At 35.5% G+C, this 19,725-nt stretch overlaps 2 protein-coding genes across 2 annotated transcripts; one reads left to right on the plus strand and one right to left on the minus strand.

Moving 5' to 3' along the window:
* Positions 1-1,120: 1,120 nt before the first annotated feature.
* On the minus strand, positions 1,121-15,696 carry LOC123698613 (poly(A) RNA polymerase gld-2 homolog A-like). The gene is made up of 8 exons (XM_045645332.1): positions 15,339-15,696; positions 14,961-15,265; positions 12,656-12,814; positions 12,146-12,264; positions 11,322-11,499; positions 10,463-10,723; positions 7,928-8,158; positions 1,121-1,998 (listed from the first exon to the last, which is right to left on the minus strand). Exons 2-8 carry the CDS (start codon positions 15,250-15,252, stop codon positions 1,856-1,858), a joined length of 1,383 nt encoding a protein of 460 aa, XP_045501288.1. The 5' UTR covers positions 15,253-15,265; positions 15,339-15,696; the 3' UTR covers positions 1,121-1,855.
* A 918-nt stretch (positions 15,697-16,614) lies between these two features.
* Positions 16,615-19,384, plus strand: LOC123698612. The gene is made up of 2 exons (XM_045645331.1): positions 16,615-18,380; positions 19,094-19,384. Exons 1-2 carry the CDS (start codon positions 16,890-16,892, stop codon positions 19,217-19,219), a joined length of 1,617 nt encoding a protein of 538 aa, XP_045501287.1. The 5' UTR covers positions 16,615-16,889; the 3' UTR covers positions 19,220-19,384.
* Positions 19,385-19,725: the final 341 nt, after the last annotated feature.

Here is a 19,725-nt window from a genome sequence, read left to right on the forward strand (position 1 = left end):
TTTTTTATATTTTTTATTTAAATTAAGTTTTCGAGATGCAATTTTTTTATAATATATCCATAAAGTTTTCTTACTGATTAAACTTTATTTATTGTACTTTTATATTCAGAGGCGGTACGCCAACGCAGTATACGTAAAATCAATATAAAACTTATTTAAACTATACAAAGAGTTGCCGGGCGACTGATCGATGAAGATAAGCGTTCGTGGACTCACGTTTCGATAAAACCATCAAAACAAATACGGAAATAAATATTGTAAAACGTAATTTCAAATCTAATTTTCAAAAATTGTTATTATAAAAATAAAATTCATTATTGAAATCCGACTCCATGCTAAAGTAATATATTGAAGGTGTATAAAATAGTTTGGTGTATTTCATAAGGCCGTACAAATTTTAAAATATATATCCCTCGGCCTGTGCGGGAGTAACAACGTCTCATTATATCTGCTCTAACACGCCTACGTAACAGAGATAACAATTACTACATTCTTTATTATTTTAAAGATATGCTTTGTTTTATATTTCATCTCGTATCCACTATGGAAACAAACTCCAACAGAGAAAGCGGTCGTATAAAATTATTTAAATATTTAGCACCATTCAATGTTCATATCGGCTCGCAAATAGCACCAAAAAAAGCCTTTGATGAAAAATTATCGCTGACATATCACAGAAAATTTTGATCTCGATGGCGAATAGCGCAATACTGAACGATGTTGGAATGTGATTCATGCATACATGTCTGATGTACCGAGTGAAGCGGGGGAGTCCCGGGCGGCTCCACGCAGTGCCCAGCGCTTCCGAGCCAAGCTTATCGTAACTTGTACAACAACTTCCAATATATTTTTTGTCATTTACTCTTTACATCACAAAAAATAACTATTTACATAAAACATACATACAACACGACTAAAACGTTTCAACAATAGTTCTCTTTCATTCTTACTATTTACACCATTAAATAACTTATAAATATAAATATTCAAAATTATAATAGGACGCTTTCGAGGCAGCTTCGGTGCGGGACGAGCTAAAGTTACGGACAAATGCGTTTCGTATTCGATGCCGAGTGAATTCCTTGCGTCAGTCTCCAGGTGAAACCGGCCAACAATCTTATGCGCGTCTCGACCGATTTCAGAGCGGACACTCTTTGGTGGGCCGTAACTGACTAGTAACAACACTAACTAAAAACATGGCACTATGTGATTTAACATATGTCCATAGTGACAATAGTTCTATAAATATAAAATATGTACTATAAATAATAAGTGGCCGTCTGTGAAAAAGTAGGAACTAAAAATGCATTGCAGGCGGGGGGGGGGGCTCTGTCCCGCGCCGAGAGAACAGAACAGGGCAGGGCGGGACAGAGCCGCCGCGCCGGCGGGCGACCGGCCGCCGAGATATTTCCGGTCGGACGCTAAGTACTATATTACGACTACATATATACAGGGATTCAGTCGCATATCACAGCCAGTCGATTATTGTTACGGCACTATTTGGGACTGCACCCTATTATAATATAGCTTTGTACGCGATAATGTTGCAAGAGATGAGTCCCAGTGGAGTCACGTTAAACATTACACGACTATTTTCATGAGTCCCCACTAATCGAGCGAACCAAACGAATCCCAACCGGCGACTCCTTGCAACACTGTCAAGATCACTTCACAATTTCACTGTCACAAGCCGAGTGGGGCGATCGCCCTGGCACATCACATCACTGGTTCGCACCACAGGCTAGACCACCGCGGTCCTGCCAGTCGGTCGGCCTAGCGGCGGGTCGTCGGGCGGCGGGCCCCGGGCGGGCGGCGGGCCCCGGTCGGGCGGCGGGCCCCGGGCGCGCGGCGGGCATCATCGCTGCGGCGCGGGCCACGCGTCCGCCAGCCGCATGCCGGCGGAGAGACGCTTGTAGCTTTCGCGGAAAGCTGTCACGATCTTCTCGAACGACTCCGGGTCGTAGACGGAACGCGCCGTGTTGGACAGGTCGAACGGTTCTGTGGGACAGGTTATTTAGTAGTGAGAAATGAGTTGTATTAATGCTGTACCTAATACTGATGAATAAGAGGGACATTTAAGGAAAGGGAAGTTCAAACAATTAATTTCTTAAAAAATCAATGTATAATTTTTTCTTGTAAAATCAGATGAACAGTTTAATGATATTATGTAAAATACCTGTTATAATTTTCTATGTAAACAATAAAGGGTCAATTACAATCCAATTATGACCGAAATGGGTATTCTGTAAAAACTTAATCATAGTCATAATAGTATAGTAATTAAATTGTCTCAATGGAACAATAGGCTTGTTTCGACATGGAATTTATATTAGCATGGTAATTTTTAATTATTTTCAAATGATCTTCAAGTTAAGCTAAATTATTCAATAAATCGCAATGGTATGTACATATTAAATAATATAATGATTATACATATACAGGGTGTAATCGTTAAGTGTGCACAGACGATTTTTCCGTAACTATTACAGAAAACAAAAAACTTTAAACTGATATCGAAAGTACTTTACCTAATGAGTAAAATGGCCGTAATAAATTTTTAAAAATAAAACGGGAAATATCAATAAAATTATCTTTAAACCCTCCCATACGTTTAGTATGAGATTTGAATATCCCATGTACATTTAATATGAAAGATTTTAGCTTTCTCTTTCTTTTATTGGTTTTCTGCTTTAATAATTACTAGTTCGCAAATTTGAAGGGAAGTTAATTTCTAAACTTTAAATAGAGCTCCTCATGGTATTGCACAATGAGGACGTCATTTCGAAAATCTGCTATGAATACAAAATGTATGGGAAATCAAATGTATGGGAGCGTTTAATATAATATTTTAGGATATTTCTCGTTTTATTTTTAAAAATTTATTATGACCATTTTACTCATTAGGTTAAGTACTTTCGATATCAGTTTCAAGTTTTTTGATATCTGCAATAGTTACGGAATAATCGCTTGTGCACACTTAACGATTACACCCTGTATATTTAAGAAATAAATCCGTAAAAAACAGAAATAAAAAGGCGTGATTTTTTTTTGTTTCATCAAAGCTTATGTTTAATTGTTGCTATTGTTAAACAAATCGTTGTTGATGTTGTTGAACAGATTGTTGCTATTGTTGAACAAATGGTTGCTGCTGTTGAACAAATTGTAGCTGTTGTTGAACAGATTGTTGCTATTGTTGAACAAATTGTTCTCCACTATTTTTGAACAACGTGTTGCTATTGTTGAACAAATTTGTTGAAAGTATCAAAATATAGAAGTGACAGTTATGTCAAATGTATCTGTGGTATGTTATGTCTGTAATGTGCTTTTGAATCTGTGGTCTGAATAAAATAAGTTAGTCGTTCTTTGTCACTGAAACCGTGTGTTTTATTTGAGGTTATGTGCCCAGCGCACCTCTTTAAAAAGTAGTAATTTTGTGTCGAGAAGTAAGTTTCGGACTGATTGAGTATCGATCGTGTTATCCAGTGAGTTAACCAGTGAGGATGGCATCGAATTACCTAATCAACGTGCCCAAACTGAAAGGCAGAGAAAATTACTCAGAATGGGTTTTCGCTGCAGAGAATTTTCTAGTTCTGGAGGATATGGTGCATTGCATCAGGCCAATATCTGGGAAGACGATAGAAGCTGCAGAAGATGCGAAAACAAAGGCAAAGCTTATCATGACTATAGACAGCGCCTTGTACGTGCATATCAAGGAAGTCAAAACATCGTCAGAACTTTGGAACAAGCTTAAGTCATTATTTGATGATTCCGGATTTTCGCGAAGAATATCTCTTTTGCGAAACCTTATTTCAATACGGTTGGAAAACTGTGCTTCCATGCAAGCGTACGTGACGCAGATCGTCGAGACAGGTCAAAAGTTGAGCGGGACAGGTTTTAAGATCAGTGACGAGTGGATCGGCTGTCTTTTACTAGCTGGATTGACGGAAAAATTCATGCCGATGATCATGGCCATTGAGCATTCAGGCATCCAAATTACAACGGACGCCATTAGAACCAAGCTGATGGATATGGAAACGGAAGTGGGTTCTCAATCTAGTGAAATTGGTGGGGCATTTGCAAGTGGCGCGCAGAAGTGGCAACATAAGAAAAATAAAAATGTGTCATCCGGTGCGCAAAGTCAAGCTAAGTCAAACGTCAATGTCAGTTGTGGTGCCAAAAGTCATGTCAAATGTTATCGGTGTAAACAAACGGGTCACTATAAGAATCAATGTCCAATTAATGATAATTCAAGTAATCATTCGAAAGCATTGCAACGTAAACAGAGTAATGCATTCAGTGCAGTGTTTTTGAGTGGCCAATTCAACAAGTACGACTGGTACATCGACTCTGGCGCGAGTATGCACTTGACGGCCAATGAAAAGTGGATGAAGAATGCAACATACCACGATATGCGGGAGATATGTGTTGCAAACAACGAGAAACTTCAAGTATTATGTTCGGGCGACGTAAATATTGTGACGAAAACGGATCAATGTGAATATGAGATACCAGTGAGAGATGTTATGTGTGCTCCAGGATTGACAACAAATTTATTGTCAGTAAGCCGATTGATCGAGACTGGTAACAGAGTTCAATTTACGTCAGAAGGCTGTAACATGTTCAACAGAAATAATGAAATGGTGGCTATGGCTGTGCTCAGTAACGGAGTGTACAAGTTGAGACTTGCTGACAGTGAAGTGACAAGTTTAGCAGTGTCAGGAGATGTCTGGCACAGACGACTAGGCCATGTCAATAGCACTTATTTAAATAAAATGTCAATTGCTGTGGAAGGAATGGATCTCCAAGAAAAAGTTGACATAAGTAAGTCATCTTGTCATGTATGCTGTGAGGGCAAACAGTGTCGTCTGCCATTCCCAAGTGGTTCCAGATGCAATGAGTTGCTAGGGTTGGTACACACAGACATTTGTGGACCAATGGAGCATGAATCGTTGGGAGGCTCGAGGTATTTTATCTTGTTCATTGACGACTTCAGCAGAATGATAGCAGTGTACTTCTTAAAGCATAAAAGTGAAGCGCTCAGATGTTTTGCAGAATATAAAGCCAAAGTGGAGAAGCAAACGAGCAAGAAAATAAAAATTTTGAGAAGCGATAATGGTTGTGAATACTGTAATAAAGAATTTGACTCATTTCTCAAGAATGAAGGTATTATACACCAAAGAAGTAATCCGTACACACCCGAGCAAAATGGTGTATCGGAACGGAATAATCGTACTGTGGTGGAAAAAGCGAGATGCTTATTGTTTGATGCGAAGTTAGGCAAAGAGTTCTGGGCAGAGGCGACACATACTGCTGTGTACCTACAGAATAGAACAGTACTTCCATCATTGAATGATAAGACTCCATTTGAAGTCTGGTTTGGTCATAAACCAAATGTGAGCCATCTCAGGATATTCGGTAGCAGTGTGATGGTACATGTGGCAAAGGCAAGACGTCAGAAATGGGACAAGAAAGCTGAAAAACACATCCTTGTCGGATATCCTGATGATATCAAAGGATACAGGATATATAATCCAAGGACAAAGTGTATTACAACTAGCCGAGAGGTCATTATCATGGAAGAGGATAAACATCCAGATATCACTATCCCAATTATTGAGAGTGAGAGAAAGGAAAACTCATGTTCAGTGGGAGACATAGAAGATAAGGAGACATCAACCTTAGAAAATGTCACCGGTGCGGATGAAACCATAATCACTGATGAAACACTAGGTTTGTCGGATAAAGACTATATACCAAGTGATTACGAAGATGCTTCTGATTTGCCGGCACGTCCCAAGTCTACCAGGATAAGGAAAAAGACAGAAAGATACATAGTGACTAATATGTGTGTCTCTGAGGAGTTTGATAATGCCGATGGTTTGTCAATAGAAGAGGCTTTACAAGGAGATGAAAAGGACCAGTGGTTGTTAGCGGTAAAAGAGGAACTTCAGTGTTTTAAGGACAATGATGCTTGGGAGTTGGTTAATAGACCTACGAATGGTGAAACAATAGTGAAGTGCAAGTGGGTTCTTAAAAAGAAGTGTGATTCAGAAAATAATGTGCGTTATAGAGCTAGGCTTGTAGCTAAGGGGTGTTCTCAAAAGTATGGTGTGGACTACAGTGAAACATTTTCCCCTGTTGTGCGACATACAACACTTAGGTTACTTTTTGCATTGTCTGTACAGTTGAATCTAGAAGTTACACATCTTGATGTAAAAACTGCTTTCTTGAATGGGGACCTGGCTGAGACAATATATATGCAGAAACCGGTTGGTTATGCTTGTTCAGATAATAGTAAGGTGCTTAAATTGAAAAAGGCTATATATGGTCTCAAGCAGGCATCCCGGGCTTGGCATAAGAAGGTAGATTCTTGTATGTTAATTGATGGTTATATAAAGTCAAAAATAGAGCCATGTTTGTATATTAAAATTGTTGGTAATAGTAGAACTATTGTAGCTTTGTATGTCGATGATATGTTTGTTTTTTCCAACAATAGAGCTGAAAATAAACACCTTAAAACCATGTTAAGTAAAAATTTCCAGTTAAAAGACTTAGGTATTATTAAGGAATGTTTAGGAATGTCTGTAAGTTTTAATAAGGAAAAAGGAACTGTTACATTAAATCAGAAGAAATATATAGATAAATTATTGTCTAAATTTTGCATGACTGATTGTAAACAAGTAAATACTCCTATGGAGGTCAATTTAAAATGTAAAAAAGAGACTACTGGTAGTAGCCAAAATCCTTATCAGCAGCTTGTCGGAAGCTTAATGTATTTAGTTGTTCTTACACGACCCGACATAGCATATGCGGTGTCTTATTTAAGCCAATTTAATAATTGTAATACTGAAAAACATTGTTAGTGTTGAATATATGTGTACATCAGATATGCCAGCGGATTTGCTCACAAAGAGCTTAGGCCCTATTAAACATTACAAACATTTAAATACTCTAGGTATTGTTGAAATATGAATTATGTACTTTTGTTTTGTTTGTGATTTTCTATATTTTGAGTGGGAGTGTTGAAAGTATCAAAATATAGAAGTGACAGTTATGTCAAATGTATCTGTGGTATGTTATGTCTGTAATGTGCTTTTGAATCTGTGGTCTGAATAAAATAAGTTAGTCGTTCTTTGTCACTGAAACCGTGTGCGTGTGTTTTATTTGAAAATTGTTGCTGTTGTTGAACAAATTGTTCCTATTTTTGAACAAAGTGTTGCTATTGTTGAACAGATTGTTGCTGTTGTTGAACAAATTGTAGCTGTTGTTGAACAGATTGTTGCTATTGTTGAACAAATTGTTCCTATTTTTGAACAAAGTGTTGCTATTGTTGAACAAATTGTTGCTGTTGTTGAACAAATTGTTCCTATTTTTGAACAAAGTGTTGCTATTGTTGAAAAAATTGTAGCTGTTGTTGAACAGATTGTTGCTGTTGTTGAACAAATTGTAGCTGTTGTTGAACAGATTGTTGCTATTGTTGAACAAATTGTTCCTATTTTTGAACAAAGTGTTGCTATTGTTGAACAAATTGTTGCTGTTGTTGAATAAATAGTTCCTATTTTTGAACAAAGTGTTGCTATTGTTGAACAAATTGTTGCTGTTGTTGAACAGATTGTTGCTGTTGTTGAACAGATTGTTGCTATTGTTGAACAAATTGTTCCTATTTTTGAACAAAATGTTGCTATTGTTGAACAAATTGTTGCTGTTGTTGAATAAATAGTTCCTATTTTTGAACAAAGTGTTGCTATTGTTGAACAAATTGTTGCTGTTGTTGAACAGATTGTTGCTGTTGTTGAACAAATTGTTTCTGTTGTTGAACAAATTGTTGCTGTTGTTGAACGAATTGTTATGGTTTTTAAACAAATTGTTGTTGTTGAACACATTGTTGTCGTTGAACAAATCGTTTAACGGGAAACGTGCGACTCACCCTCGACACAGATGAGCTGCTGCACGTGCGGGTCGTGCATGCGGCAGTCGGCGCGCGGCAGGCGGCGCGCGGCGCGCACCGACACGCACATGCGCTCGTACGGGAAGTGCGCGTAGTACTGCAGCAGCTGCACGAACAGCTCGCCCAGCGGCGTGCGGTTGGCGGGCCGCGCGCGCGCCGCGCCGCACGCCGCCTCGCTCGCGCGCGGCAGGATCGCCGGCGTAGCGCCGCCTGCCGCCAAACAGGGTACAACTTAGTGCGAGATCCAAACACTATTCATTCAATTCGACTTTATATAGAAGCACTTTGAATTACCATTAGTTTTACAAATTACCACCGATTCTGAAAGCCCTATCTAAAGAGAACCGGCAAGAAATACCGTAGTCACTCTTTTAAAATCATGTTAATTCTATAAAGCTGAAGAGTTTGTTTGAACGCTCTAATCTCAGGAACTGCTGGTTCAATTTGAAAAATTATTTCAGTATTAGATAGCTCATTTATCGAGGAAGGCTGTAGACTATATATCATCATGCTTCGAACAATAGGAGCGGAGCATTGCGGGTGAAATCTAGCTAACTAGCTAGTAAGTACATATATGAAAATGAAAATGAAAAATTTCTTTATTAATTACAAGAAATGTTACATAATATAGTTACATGTGCTGCATTGAACCCCACACTAGGATCCCCTGTGTTGTGGGGCTCAATCTCTTTCGCCGTATTAGGTACATAAAAAATATTTCAAAGTTTAATTGCCATTTAAATATTACGTGTGCATATGTGCGTGTGTGTATGCGTGCGTGTATATGTGTGTGTGTGTGTATGTGTGTATGTGTAGATGTTGTATGAGTGATTATTTTAATAGTCAGTAAATGTTTAAATTTATATTTTAATCAAGATATTATTGTAACGAGATTTTCAGTTTCTAAGTAGTCTAGATTTAATAGCCAATTTGTAACATATTTTTTACAGCGGAACTTGGTCATAGGAAAGATATTTAGTTTTTTGTTCATTATGGAGTATAAGTGAGGTCCCATGAATATAAACGCCTTGCTACCGAAAGACATATTACAGCTATGTTTCCTCCATGCAGGATTTCTTCGAGTGCGTTCGTTCGTTATAATTGTGTTTGGAGCTATTTTATGGAATTTTAGTATTACTGCTAGTATGTATAGCTGACGCACCGTTAGTATACCATAATAGTTATTCCAAAGATCGCGAAAACCATCCATGGATTTTCATCTTCCATATATTCCCTAACGCTGCAACGAGCTCTCTCAACTATAATAGTAGAGCCATTTTAATAGGCAACATTTGACAGTTCAACAAAATTCAACAACGTAACCTAGTATTTAGTAACGACGACATAGAATAACATGATATTTCGTTTTGTTAGAACTGCACATTTGCTTAACTTTTTTCAATAACGATTACATATTTTTAATAATAATGACCGATACAAGTAATTTTAAGATTTCATTTTACTGATAAATCATTCTAAACATAATAAACAATTTCTGAATTGAACAACTGACGTCGCTACAATTTTGTGTCAATAAACCTTTTTTCTTTTTAAATACCAGAGACGTTACTCTAAAAATCGAAATCTGACATCTAGAATCGAATGCATTGATTACTTGTGAATAAAAATCATCATAAGTTAATAAATTCGATTGACAAGTGTTTCAAATCCGTATCGATTAATACACTTTAATCGATGTTTTTAAGCAGGTTACCTCTCTTCGAAGATAAAATTGATAGACGTCAAATGTTGCCTATTAAATTGGCTCGACTATAGATGTCAGATTTCGATTTTTAGAGTAACGTCTCTAGTATTTAAAAAGAAAAAAGGTTTATTGACACAAAATTGTAGCGACGTCAGTTCTTCAATTCAGAAATTGTTTATTATGTTTAGGATGGTTTATCAGTAAAATGAAATCATAAAATAACTTGTATCGGTCATTATAATTATAAATATGTACAGTACTCCAAAAGTGATAATGCACATAGAAATCTTCGTCACAGTTCGGTAACTGTCATATTCCCGGAGCGTCCGGAGACGATATGTATATAGAGTGTTTAAATGCATTTTCTTCATGCATAATTTAATAAAATTTGTTTAGTCAAATGAAATACATTTTGGAAATACGACAATTAGCGAAGATTTTCATGCGCATTATTAATTTTGGAGTACTGTAATCGTAATTGAAAAAAGTTAAGCAAATGTGCAGTTCTAACAAAACGAAATATCATGTTATTCTATGTCGTCGTTACTAGATTACGTTGTTGAATTTTGTTGAACTGTCAAATGTTGCCTATTAAAATGGCTCTACTATAGAATCGAATGCATTGATTACTTGTGAATAAAAATCATCATAAATTAATAAATTCGATTGACAAATGTTTCAAATCCGTATCGATTAATACACTTTAATCGATGTTTTTAAGCAGGTTACCTCTCTTCGAAGATAAAATTGATAGACGTCAAATGTTGCCTATTAAATTGGCTCGACTATAATACATGTATAACACTCACACTGCAGGAAGTGTATGACCATGAGCGTGAGCGCGTAGGACGAGAGCGTGCGGCGGCGCGCGTCGTTGACGCGGTGCGCGCGCGCCCACAGCTTGGCCACGGCCACGAGCGGGCGCACGCGCCAGTCCGCGCGCGAGAACCACAGCAGCAGCTCCGTGTTGCGCACGCCCACCACGTTGTTGCAGTTCAGGTCCACGTGCACGCCCGCGCGCGCGTCGCGGAACTTCAGGATCGGCACCTTCGCCTGGATCAGCTCCGCGTCTGCGACACACGCGTGTTATCTGATAGCTGTTCGCGCGGATGACTCATTCAACGATTAAAGTAGCTAATTTTATATGTTATTCAAACAAAAAGAAGAGATTTCTTATAAATAATTGGAATATGATTATATTTTATGCACACGCAAGTTATGCAATTCATTACTAAAAAAAATCTATGTACATAATATAATAAATCTGTAGAAGGGCCAATTCTGTACATTGAAAATGTTGAAAAAATAAATAGGGGTGTTACTGGATCGATACCCAACCCAAATATGTGAATTTTTGGTCTGTGTGTCTGTCTGTATGTGAAGGCATCACGTGATAACTAACGGTTCGATTTGATATAATTATACCTTATTATCTTGGGCATAAAATAAGATAGATTTTTATCCCGGAACAATAATCGCGGACGGAGTCGCGGGCGGAAGCTAGTTACGAATATAATTATATTAAAATTTTTACTATATTTTCATGGAAAACGAAAATCAATGACTTTGAATCGTTTGTATTATTTTCTATGAAATACTAACAAATTGCACAATTGTAAAAAAAATAAGCATTCAACTTTTTCTTATAATACTAAAAGATATACTAACTAGGATCAATAGCGCGTATATAGGCGAGTATATAGTCGAGGTGCAGCAGCGCATGCGCACGCGGCTCCAGATGCGCGAGCGCACGCACGTACAGGCACAGGTCCATGTCTGATGACTCGAGGCCGAAGCCCGACATTGTGGAGCCCACCACGTACAGCCCGTAGCGGGGGAATATTGACTGCGGCGAGAACGATAATAATATTGTAAGATGGGAAATTAAACTTAGTTATAGCAGATTTTTTTAAATTACGACACTAACAGCTGTTGAAATGATTTGGAATGAAAACACAGTTTAAAAGCATTGAATATTGTAATAGAATACATACTAATATTAAATTTCTTTTGCAGAACAAGATTCAAAACTAGGATTTTTTAAAACTATTTTTCACTCATAAACTGATTTTTTGAAAAATTGTGAAAGTCTCAATGTATTTAAAAAATAACTTAAAAATCACATTTACTGTAATTTATAATAGTAAAGTAGAATTTATGCTTATTTTGTATAAAATATAAATATTACATGATATTAACTAAAACTAGAGAAATAAGTTAATTTAATTTAAGATAGCATGTTCTTATGAGTAATCAAGTCTTTAAACCTAAACTGATTTTTTACAATAAAAACTCTGTGTCATATTATATGTAAACAAAATAATATGACACAGAGTTTATGATGCTCAAGATTTCATATTTCAAAAGATATTGAGTTATTAAACTAAGAAAGAGTTTTTATCTTTATTCAGCCCAGGCAGAGCCAACAAAAAGTATAAAACCAATTTAGTATGGATCAAATATAAAACCAAAACCACGCTTCACATGCTTACCTTAATGGTGATATAAAGATATCTCCATAAGTTCATCTTCTTGTGGAATGTCTCCTCAGTCTGCTGGGACTTTATGAACTTGTCCCAGATCTCTTGTGATAGTGTATCCCAATTCGAGCCTGAAAATAAATACAGTCTTCACTAACAATTCTAAACATAAACTTACTTATAACTTCTCAGGATTTCTTTCCATTCCATTCCTTCCAGTTTTATTGTATTCAAGTCACAATTAAACTTTATCAAGTTTTATTTATGAATGAAATCAATAAATAATTAAAATTAATCTTATAAAATATTAAAAACCAAATCAAAACCTATCTTAAACTATAAAATATTATAAACCAAAACTGGGTTTTTATTTTTCAAACAGTTTCTTTGAAACATTTATATATGTATATTGAGATCACAATATTATGCCTTTTGCGTATGTATGCGAGCATGTATGCATGTATGTATAATGTATATGCGCATTTATGTGTGTTATCATCTCTCATCATCATCCCTACTCACCATTCAACAAATCATCAGGCGTGAACTTGACCTGAAACGGATATGCAGCAGTGAGGTAGCGGTCGGGCGCGATCCTACGCGGGCGATGCTCGCGGCGGTTGCGCGCGCGCCACTCACGGCTCACGTTGTTCGTCGAGCTGCCAGAGTCGCGCTTGTCCCCTGGAAATTCAATTAGATATAGAAAAAACGACAAATTTCCTCTTGGAATTCAGAAATAATTATTTTAAATTTTTAAATACTAATTATAATCAATTTACTATATATAATTATAAAAATCGCTGATTAATACGGTTGCACAATTAATTAAATATTATGTACAGAATCGAAAAAAAAAAATTTTTGATCAAATTGAACATGAGACCAGATAATTTCAATAAAGTAAAAATACATTTAATCAGTTTTTCCCCTTGTTGTATTTTTCTTATTTTGTGAGTCTAAGAATTATTATTAAGTTCAGTAGGTATAGTGCTATAATAAAACACTGCAGTCACATCACATAACATCTGTCTTTTATAATTTACTAGAGGTCCGCCCCGGCTTCGCCCGTGGTACATATTTCGCAATAAAAGGTAGCCTATGTCCTTTCTCGGGTATTAAAATATCTCCATACCAAATTTCATGCAAATTGGTTCAGTAGTTTAGGCATGATTGAGTAACAGACAGACAGACAGAAATACTTTCGCATTTATAATATTAGTATGGATTTCTCTTCAATTTGTGACAAGAGTAATCAAAGTATAGAATGTTGCAGTATGAATTTTTGTATTTTTTTTTAATTATATTCCTTGAAGTACGAGGATGATTGTTATTGATGTAGAGAAAACGTAAATATGTACCACGGGCGAAGCCGGGGCGGACCGCTAGTATTTTATATTTGTAAACAGGGAGTTGTTACTCTATGACGTGACAGTATTGCCTTTATGTGATCTTGAAACTTCTTAATTTTACCCTCAATGCGCAGAAAGAAGTTACAATTCAAAAATAGTTTGGAAAATCCAAAAGTGCACGCCTCATAATCTCATCCTTTACAATAAAAGCTTTACACCTAGATGTGAAACTGCGCAGGTTTAAGGGACTGACTACCAACTTATTTTTTTAAACCTTGGCTTATAGTATAAAGAATCGAGTTTATAATGGTGAATTTTGAGTACTCTATAAATATAAAAAAAAAATAAAAAAAAATAAAGAATATAGTTATATAGATATACATACTAAAATTATGGAGAACAGTCGATATTTTTTTTGTTTATTTAATAACAATTGAACCACATCGAATCAGACCCTGAAAAATGAAAGGGTTCTATTCCTGAGCATACTCAAGCGTAAGAGAAAAAAAAAGACTCGATTAGTAAAGTATTTCGGTCGCTATCGTGTTTACAAGAAAATCCTCCGCACATACAGACACACGGACGTCCAAGACAGAATTTTTTTAAACTGTTTTTTAACTAGTTTAAATAACAAAAATGACATCAAAAATATCATGAATGTTAAAAATAGTGTTTTTTCTTAATATGTGTGTGTATGTATTATCTTACAAGTGCAATGTATGATACATAAAGACATTTTAAGTTTGAAAAATCAGATGTTTTGCGCGAAGTGACAGTAGTACCCACCTCAACGCTTCGCTTATGAGGCGTGCAATTGGTACTGTTAAGAATTCATGACCCTCCAGATTTTTAAATAATATATATGAAAATATGTATTAAAATAATTTCCCATGTATATTCCTTAAAATATCTTTAAAATAAACATATCTAAAAAAATTGTAGTATGGGTATAGTATAATTTAGCCACCCATTGTGTCAATTGTTATTCCAAGGTAATGAAAAGTGTTAATTGAATCATCGGTTGACATAGAAACATGATTAGATTCTTATTAGAAGTAAATTTTATCAAAATAAAATTTGAATAATATTGTAAAATAGCTTATATCAAAAAATCGTGAAATATTACACATGTAACATGTACAATAATGTTGTTTACAGATAATTTAATAATTTTAAATCTTTTTAAAGTTATATGCTTGGTAAATTCAAATTTATCATAGCATTTATCAATGGGAAACTCGTTTTATCTTAAAAGACTACAAGGTCATAACACATTTAACATTATTAGATACGTTACAAAATAAAACAGATTTACATGAAAACAGAAAGAAAATGAGTTGATCAGATAAGATAAAATAATATTAAAACTAGATCATAGCAAAAAAATGAGGGTACATGAAAATAATAAAAATGGCACCTATAGCAACAGCTAAATTAACATAATGCACATTATACACAAATGAATATATAAATCTTACCTTTTTCACTGGATTTATTTGAGCCAGAGGCATTACTTGATAGGCTGGAGTCATCTGAATCATATCCAAATGCATTTTCGCCTTTTTGCTGTCGCTCCCTACGTGGCTGCCACCTGCGCTGCATTCCCTGTCTGGGGGAGCCCATTCCGCGCATCCCAACTCCACCAATCATTTGAACCACTTCCATAGGATATTGCCGATTTTGACGTTCCATTTGACCCTGGCCTACATATATTCCGGGTGCGCCGAACCCACCGTTCCCATGGTACACTATAGGTGCACCTTCATTCATTTTGCCTCAATATCTGCAAATAGAATAAAGCCTTGAATAATAAATAACACCGGTAACCGCACGAGATTTTCTATTCGTGTACCAACCTTTTTCTGCAACTGTAAAATATAGTGACGTGTCCAGTTGCAGTCGCTTATTTTATCATGCTAATTGTAATATTTAATTAATACGGTGCGACGTCTAAATTGTATAATTTTCACTTATTTTATATACCACCGAAATCCGAGACGATCCGTCAGACGTATTTCCTTGTAAGTCGATGGCTATCTTCTTTGATTCAAGTTGAAGTCAATTAAACGTTCTTGTCGCTTTGCTTCCACCGTACGAACAGATCGAATTAATTATACGACGTCTTTTTTAGCAGATCTACCCACAAAATTAAAGGTAAATCTCTAAATTAGAAGAAAAAATCCGCCATGACTTAATGAAACAACACTAGCGACTAGTGGTGTGCGGAATCGATTATCATTAATCGATTAATCGATTATCAAGATGATCGTTTGCAATCGATTATCATTTCGATACAATCGATTGGGAGTAAGCCATTTAAGTTATGATAACCCTACACAACAAACATGTGGCAATAGCTTGTCTGCTGGATCCACGTTTTAAAAAACTCGGTTTCGGTACGGATAGTAATGCAACAAATGCCCAACAACGTTGTCTTGAAGAACTAATTTATCTCAGAAACAGCACTCAAGGGACTATAGTGAGCTAGTAATTACACAATCACAACAACTTGAGCAAGTAACTGCAAAACCATCGATCTGGGATCATTTTGAGCGAAGGAAATCAAATTTTATTGCAACATCTACATCTTCAACTGAAAATATAATAACATTACGACAATACTAACTGATTGGGAATTATTGATGTATTTGTTTGATTTTTAATATCTAGTAGTTTTATTTTAAATAAATATGTGATTTAATTCAGTTTTGTTTCATTTTTGTAATCTGGAGGTAAGACAATGTAAATTTTTTTATTTCGAACAAGATAATCGATTATAATCGATTATCTTGGTTCGCATAATCGATTAATCGATTAGATAAATAATCGAATCGGCACAGCACTGCTAGCGACATCTGGTGTTTTGAACTGCAATCTACACGTGATAGAGTTCATTTTTTTATTTCAAATCTCGTGTATTCGATTTGCAGCCAAGAACAAATAATTAGCTTAAAAGGCTATTAGAGCGCTTATTAAAACAATAACTTTGCATTGATCAATAAATAACCAACAGATGGGCTATTTGAAATAAGTTATGTGAAAAATTGTTATAGAAAAACAGCAACAAATCGAATCATATGATTTATTTTTATTACGAGCAACATCGTTATATAGTTTTTGACTTTTGTTTTGAGTTTGAGTTTGACAAATAACGTCAAATGCTTTTCTCGCCTCTGTTTACTGATTAAATTGATAAAATTAATTAAAATTAGTTTGTCTAGTAAAATTGTTGGTCACATAGCATGAGATTACAGAGAAATTTTTATTCATTATGCATGTGTTTAATATGTTAGTGTAACAAGTGATGACGTCGAAAGAGGATAATGTAACCTTAAAAGTGCTAAGATTGTGTAAATACAAACTTTGTTTTATTTTATTATCGTTATCAGTCGTTAAAGTGATTTGATATGTCACATTTTGGAGATTTTATGGACGGCGTACCCGTGAAAATATCAGAAAAATACAAGCGACCTCCACGAATCGAGTTACCTTATAGCATTACAGAATGTCCTTTGCGAGCGCAAAATGTTGTTGAATGCGTCAACTATTGCCCTACATTCGAACGTAATGTACTTTCTAAACTCAAAGAGCTTAGAAGCGCAAAAGAAACGAAGAAAAATGAAAGGCGACATCGTCTTCAATTATTGGAAGAAGCGAAACAAAAGAAATTGGACGCCATAGCCGCCGCTGAAGCAGAGGAAAAGTTGAAGCAGCTCAGTGTGTCCGAGGTGTCGTACCCGAGCACCGATGAGATCAGCGCCCTATCGCCTGACGAAAAACCAGAACGCAACTGTGATACAAGTTCTACTCAAGACAATAGCCCAGAGATTGACAAAACTACAAGTGTAGATGTTACTTTGCCATGTAGTACAACACAAGACTCGCAGACAAGCATCTTGCAGCCCATACAAGTGCAGTCAAACTACCAACAAAGTCTTCTAGATGATCCAGATCCATTGCAGGAACTAAAGATTAGTTCTAAAATTACTAAACCCCAGTACTCTCATAATGTTGAAACAATGACATTCAAAGATTTTGAAAATGACACATCTAGCCCGTTTGATAATGTTGAACTTAAAACTATTAATGATATGGAATTATTAGCTCAAGTGTTGCAAAGTCAAAGAGATTCAACAGCTAGCTGTCAGGTGCCAAATTATCAGGAGCAGGTCTATCCAGGATATGCAAATTGTGCGACACAAGCTCAACTTGAAGGTGTCACGTACATACCAAATGCTTACGGAGAACAGACAATACAGGGTCCAAATATTATATACTCGTCTCCACAGCATTACCCAGTCTCCAATGGCTATTATGTACAGTCTGATAATATATGTGATAGGAGTATTCCTGTTGATAATGTATATATGCCCAATTATCAATATTATGTTCCTACACAACCTTATACAGTAACAGATCAATATTACAGCAACCCATTGCCAACCACGTCAGCAGAAATCAATCAAATAACGAATGGAGCAACCTATATCCCACAGCCTTATTATTATTATCAACAACCGTATTATACGCAACAGACAATAAACACTAATGAAGTAACAGAAGAGCCGGCAGCAAATAGTTCTCAGAATATAGTTAAGTCTAGGTCTAGAAGTGTTCCTGATATTGTAAGGGAGTTGAATGAGGAGTTAGCGACGGCAAAATTGAGAGCAAATGAGAGATCTTGCAATGTTAGTCCCGCACCTGTGGCAATGGTTCCAAGGTCATCTTCTAGTAGTGATAAACGAGATCATAGAAGGAGAAAAACTGAGCAGTTGCCAAATCCATATGATAAATTTCCCCCACAATTACAGAACATGTGTCAGAAAATTCATGGAATGGGCTTTCCCTTGGACAGGGTAGCCAGAGTGTGTAGCCTAGTTGGAGAGAATGATAAGAAGGTATGTTGAAATTTAAAATGATTACTGTTAGTATCCATACATATTGTGAATGGGCATTGTATAGTTTTTACTTTTTATTTACCAAAATTTTCTGAGATTCATCTCAGAGATAAAAATCTACATTTTGCTATTGCCCTGCCCATTTTTACCCATCAGGGTAAAATGTATCAAATACTTTGTTATCAGATGTGTTAATAATTAAGTCATTTAGCCATCTTTGCGTTTTATATATCAAGAAGAAGATAATTAACAAATTTTACGTTTTTTTTTCTTTTGAGGTAGATTTCCAAAACTTTAGAGACTTCTTTTTTCTGTTACAAGTTACATCTTTATAGAGACACTTCAAGTGAAGCAAATTGAGCTACTTATGTGACATAATGTTATCTCTTATTGACCTGAATGACCTAACTTTACAGGCTTTGTCAAGAATTTGTGTAATATAATCAGACGAGACTAGGTTATATAAAATCGAAATACTATTATGATAAATGGCAACGTTAAAATCATTTTCTTTTGAAAGTTTATTTGTTTCTCATAAAAAAAAAACAATATAACATCATTAATTTGTGACTGAAGTCTGAAACATATTACAAATAAAAAATATAGAAGTTATATAAATAATTTTAATATCTACTCTGTTGTTGAAAAATAATATTATTAAAAGTATGGCTAGTTTTGTTTACTTTGTTAACAATGAATATTATTTTTTCCAGGTAATAGAAGGTCTTCTCATCTTGGGAGAGCTGATGGATCTAGGATTTTCGGAAGGAAGAGTGTCCGCAGCACTTGCCAAACATGAATTCAACAGAGATAAAGCCTTGGACGAGTTGGTTTCATAACAGGAATACCTCACTGGATTGGTGGATCATACATACTTTAATGGGTATATCCCCATTATTACGAAATGTGGTTTTTATTGTACAGAAATGTTAAATCACCTAGAATGTAAAGAAGAAAAAATATTTATCAATTCTTTTTTAATTTCATTAAAATGCCTCGAGTTATGTATGTGTTAATTTTTTAACTAGAAGTAATATATTATCAGAAAGCATTGCACTTAGTGATACATAATTTTTTTTTATAATGTACATTTTTAATAATATTTTTCCATTCTTATTATTCTCGAAATTTACCTAAGTATTCTAAGAAATAAATTTATAGTTTACTTAATCAAGTCAATATAATATTATAGAACACACACACACACACACAGCAGCAATTGTTAATAAACTGGTAAAAACTAAAAAGGGTTATTTTTGTAGCATAACTTTTGGAAGGGGTAATTAAGTAATATTTGCTATGGCGCAAAGAAAGCGCATCGTCTTCGAATATCGCGCCAAATGTT

Source organism: Colias croceus, chromosome 16, assembly GCF_905220415.1.
Source record: "Colias croceus chromosome 16, ilColCroc2.1".
NCBI classification, from domain to species: Eukaryota; Metazoa; Arthropoda; class Insecta; order Lepidoptera; family Pieridae; genus Colias; species Colias croceus.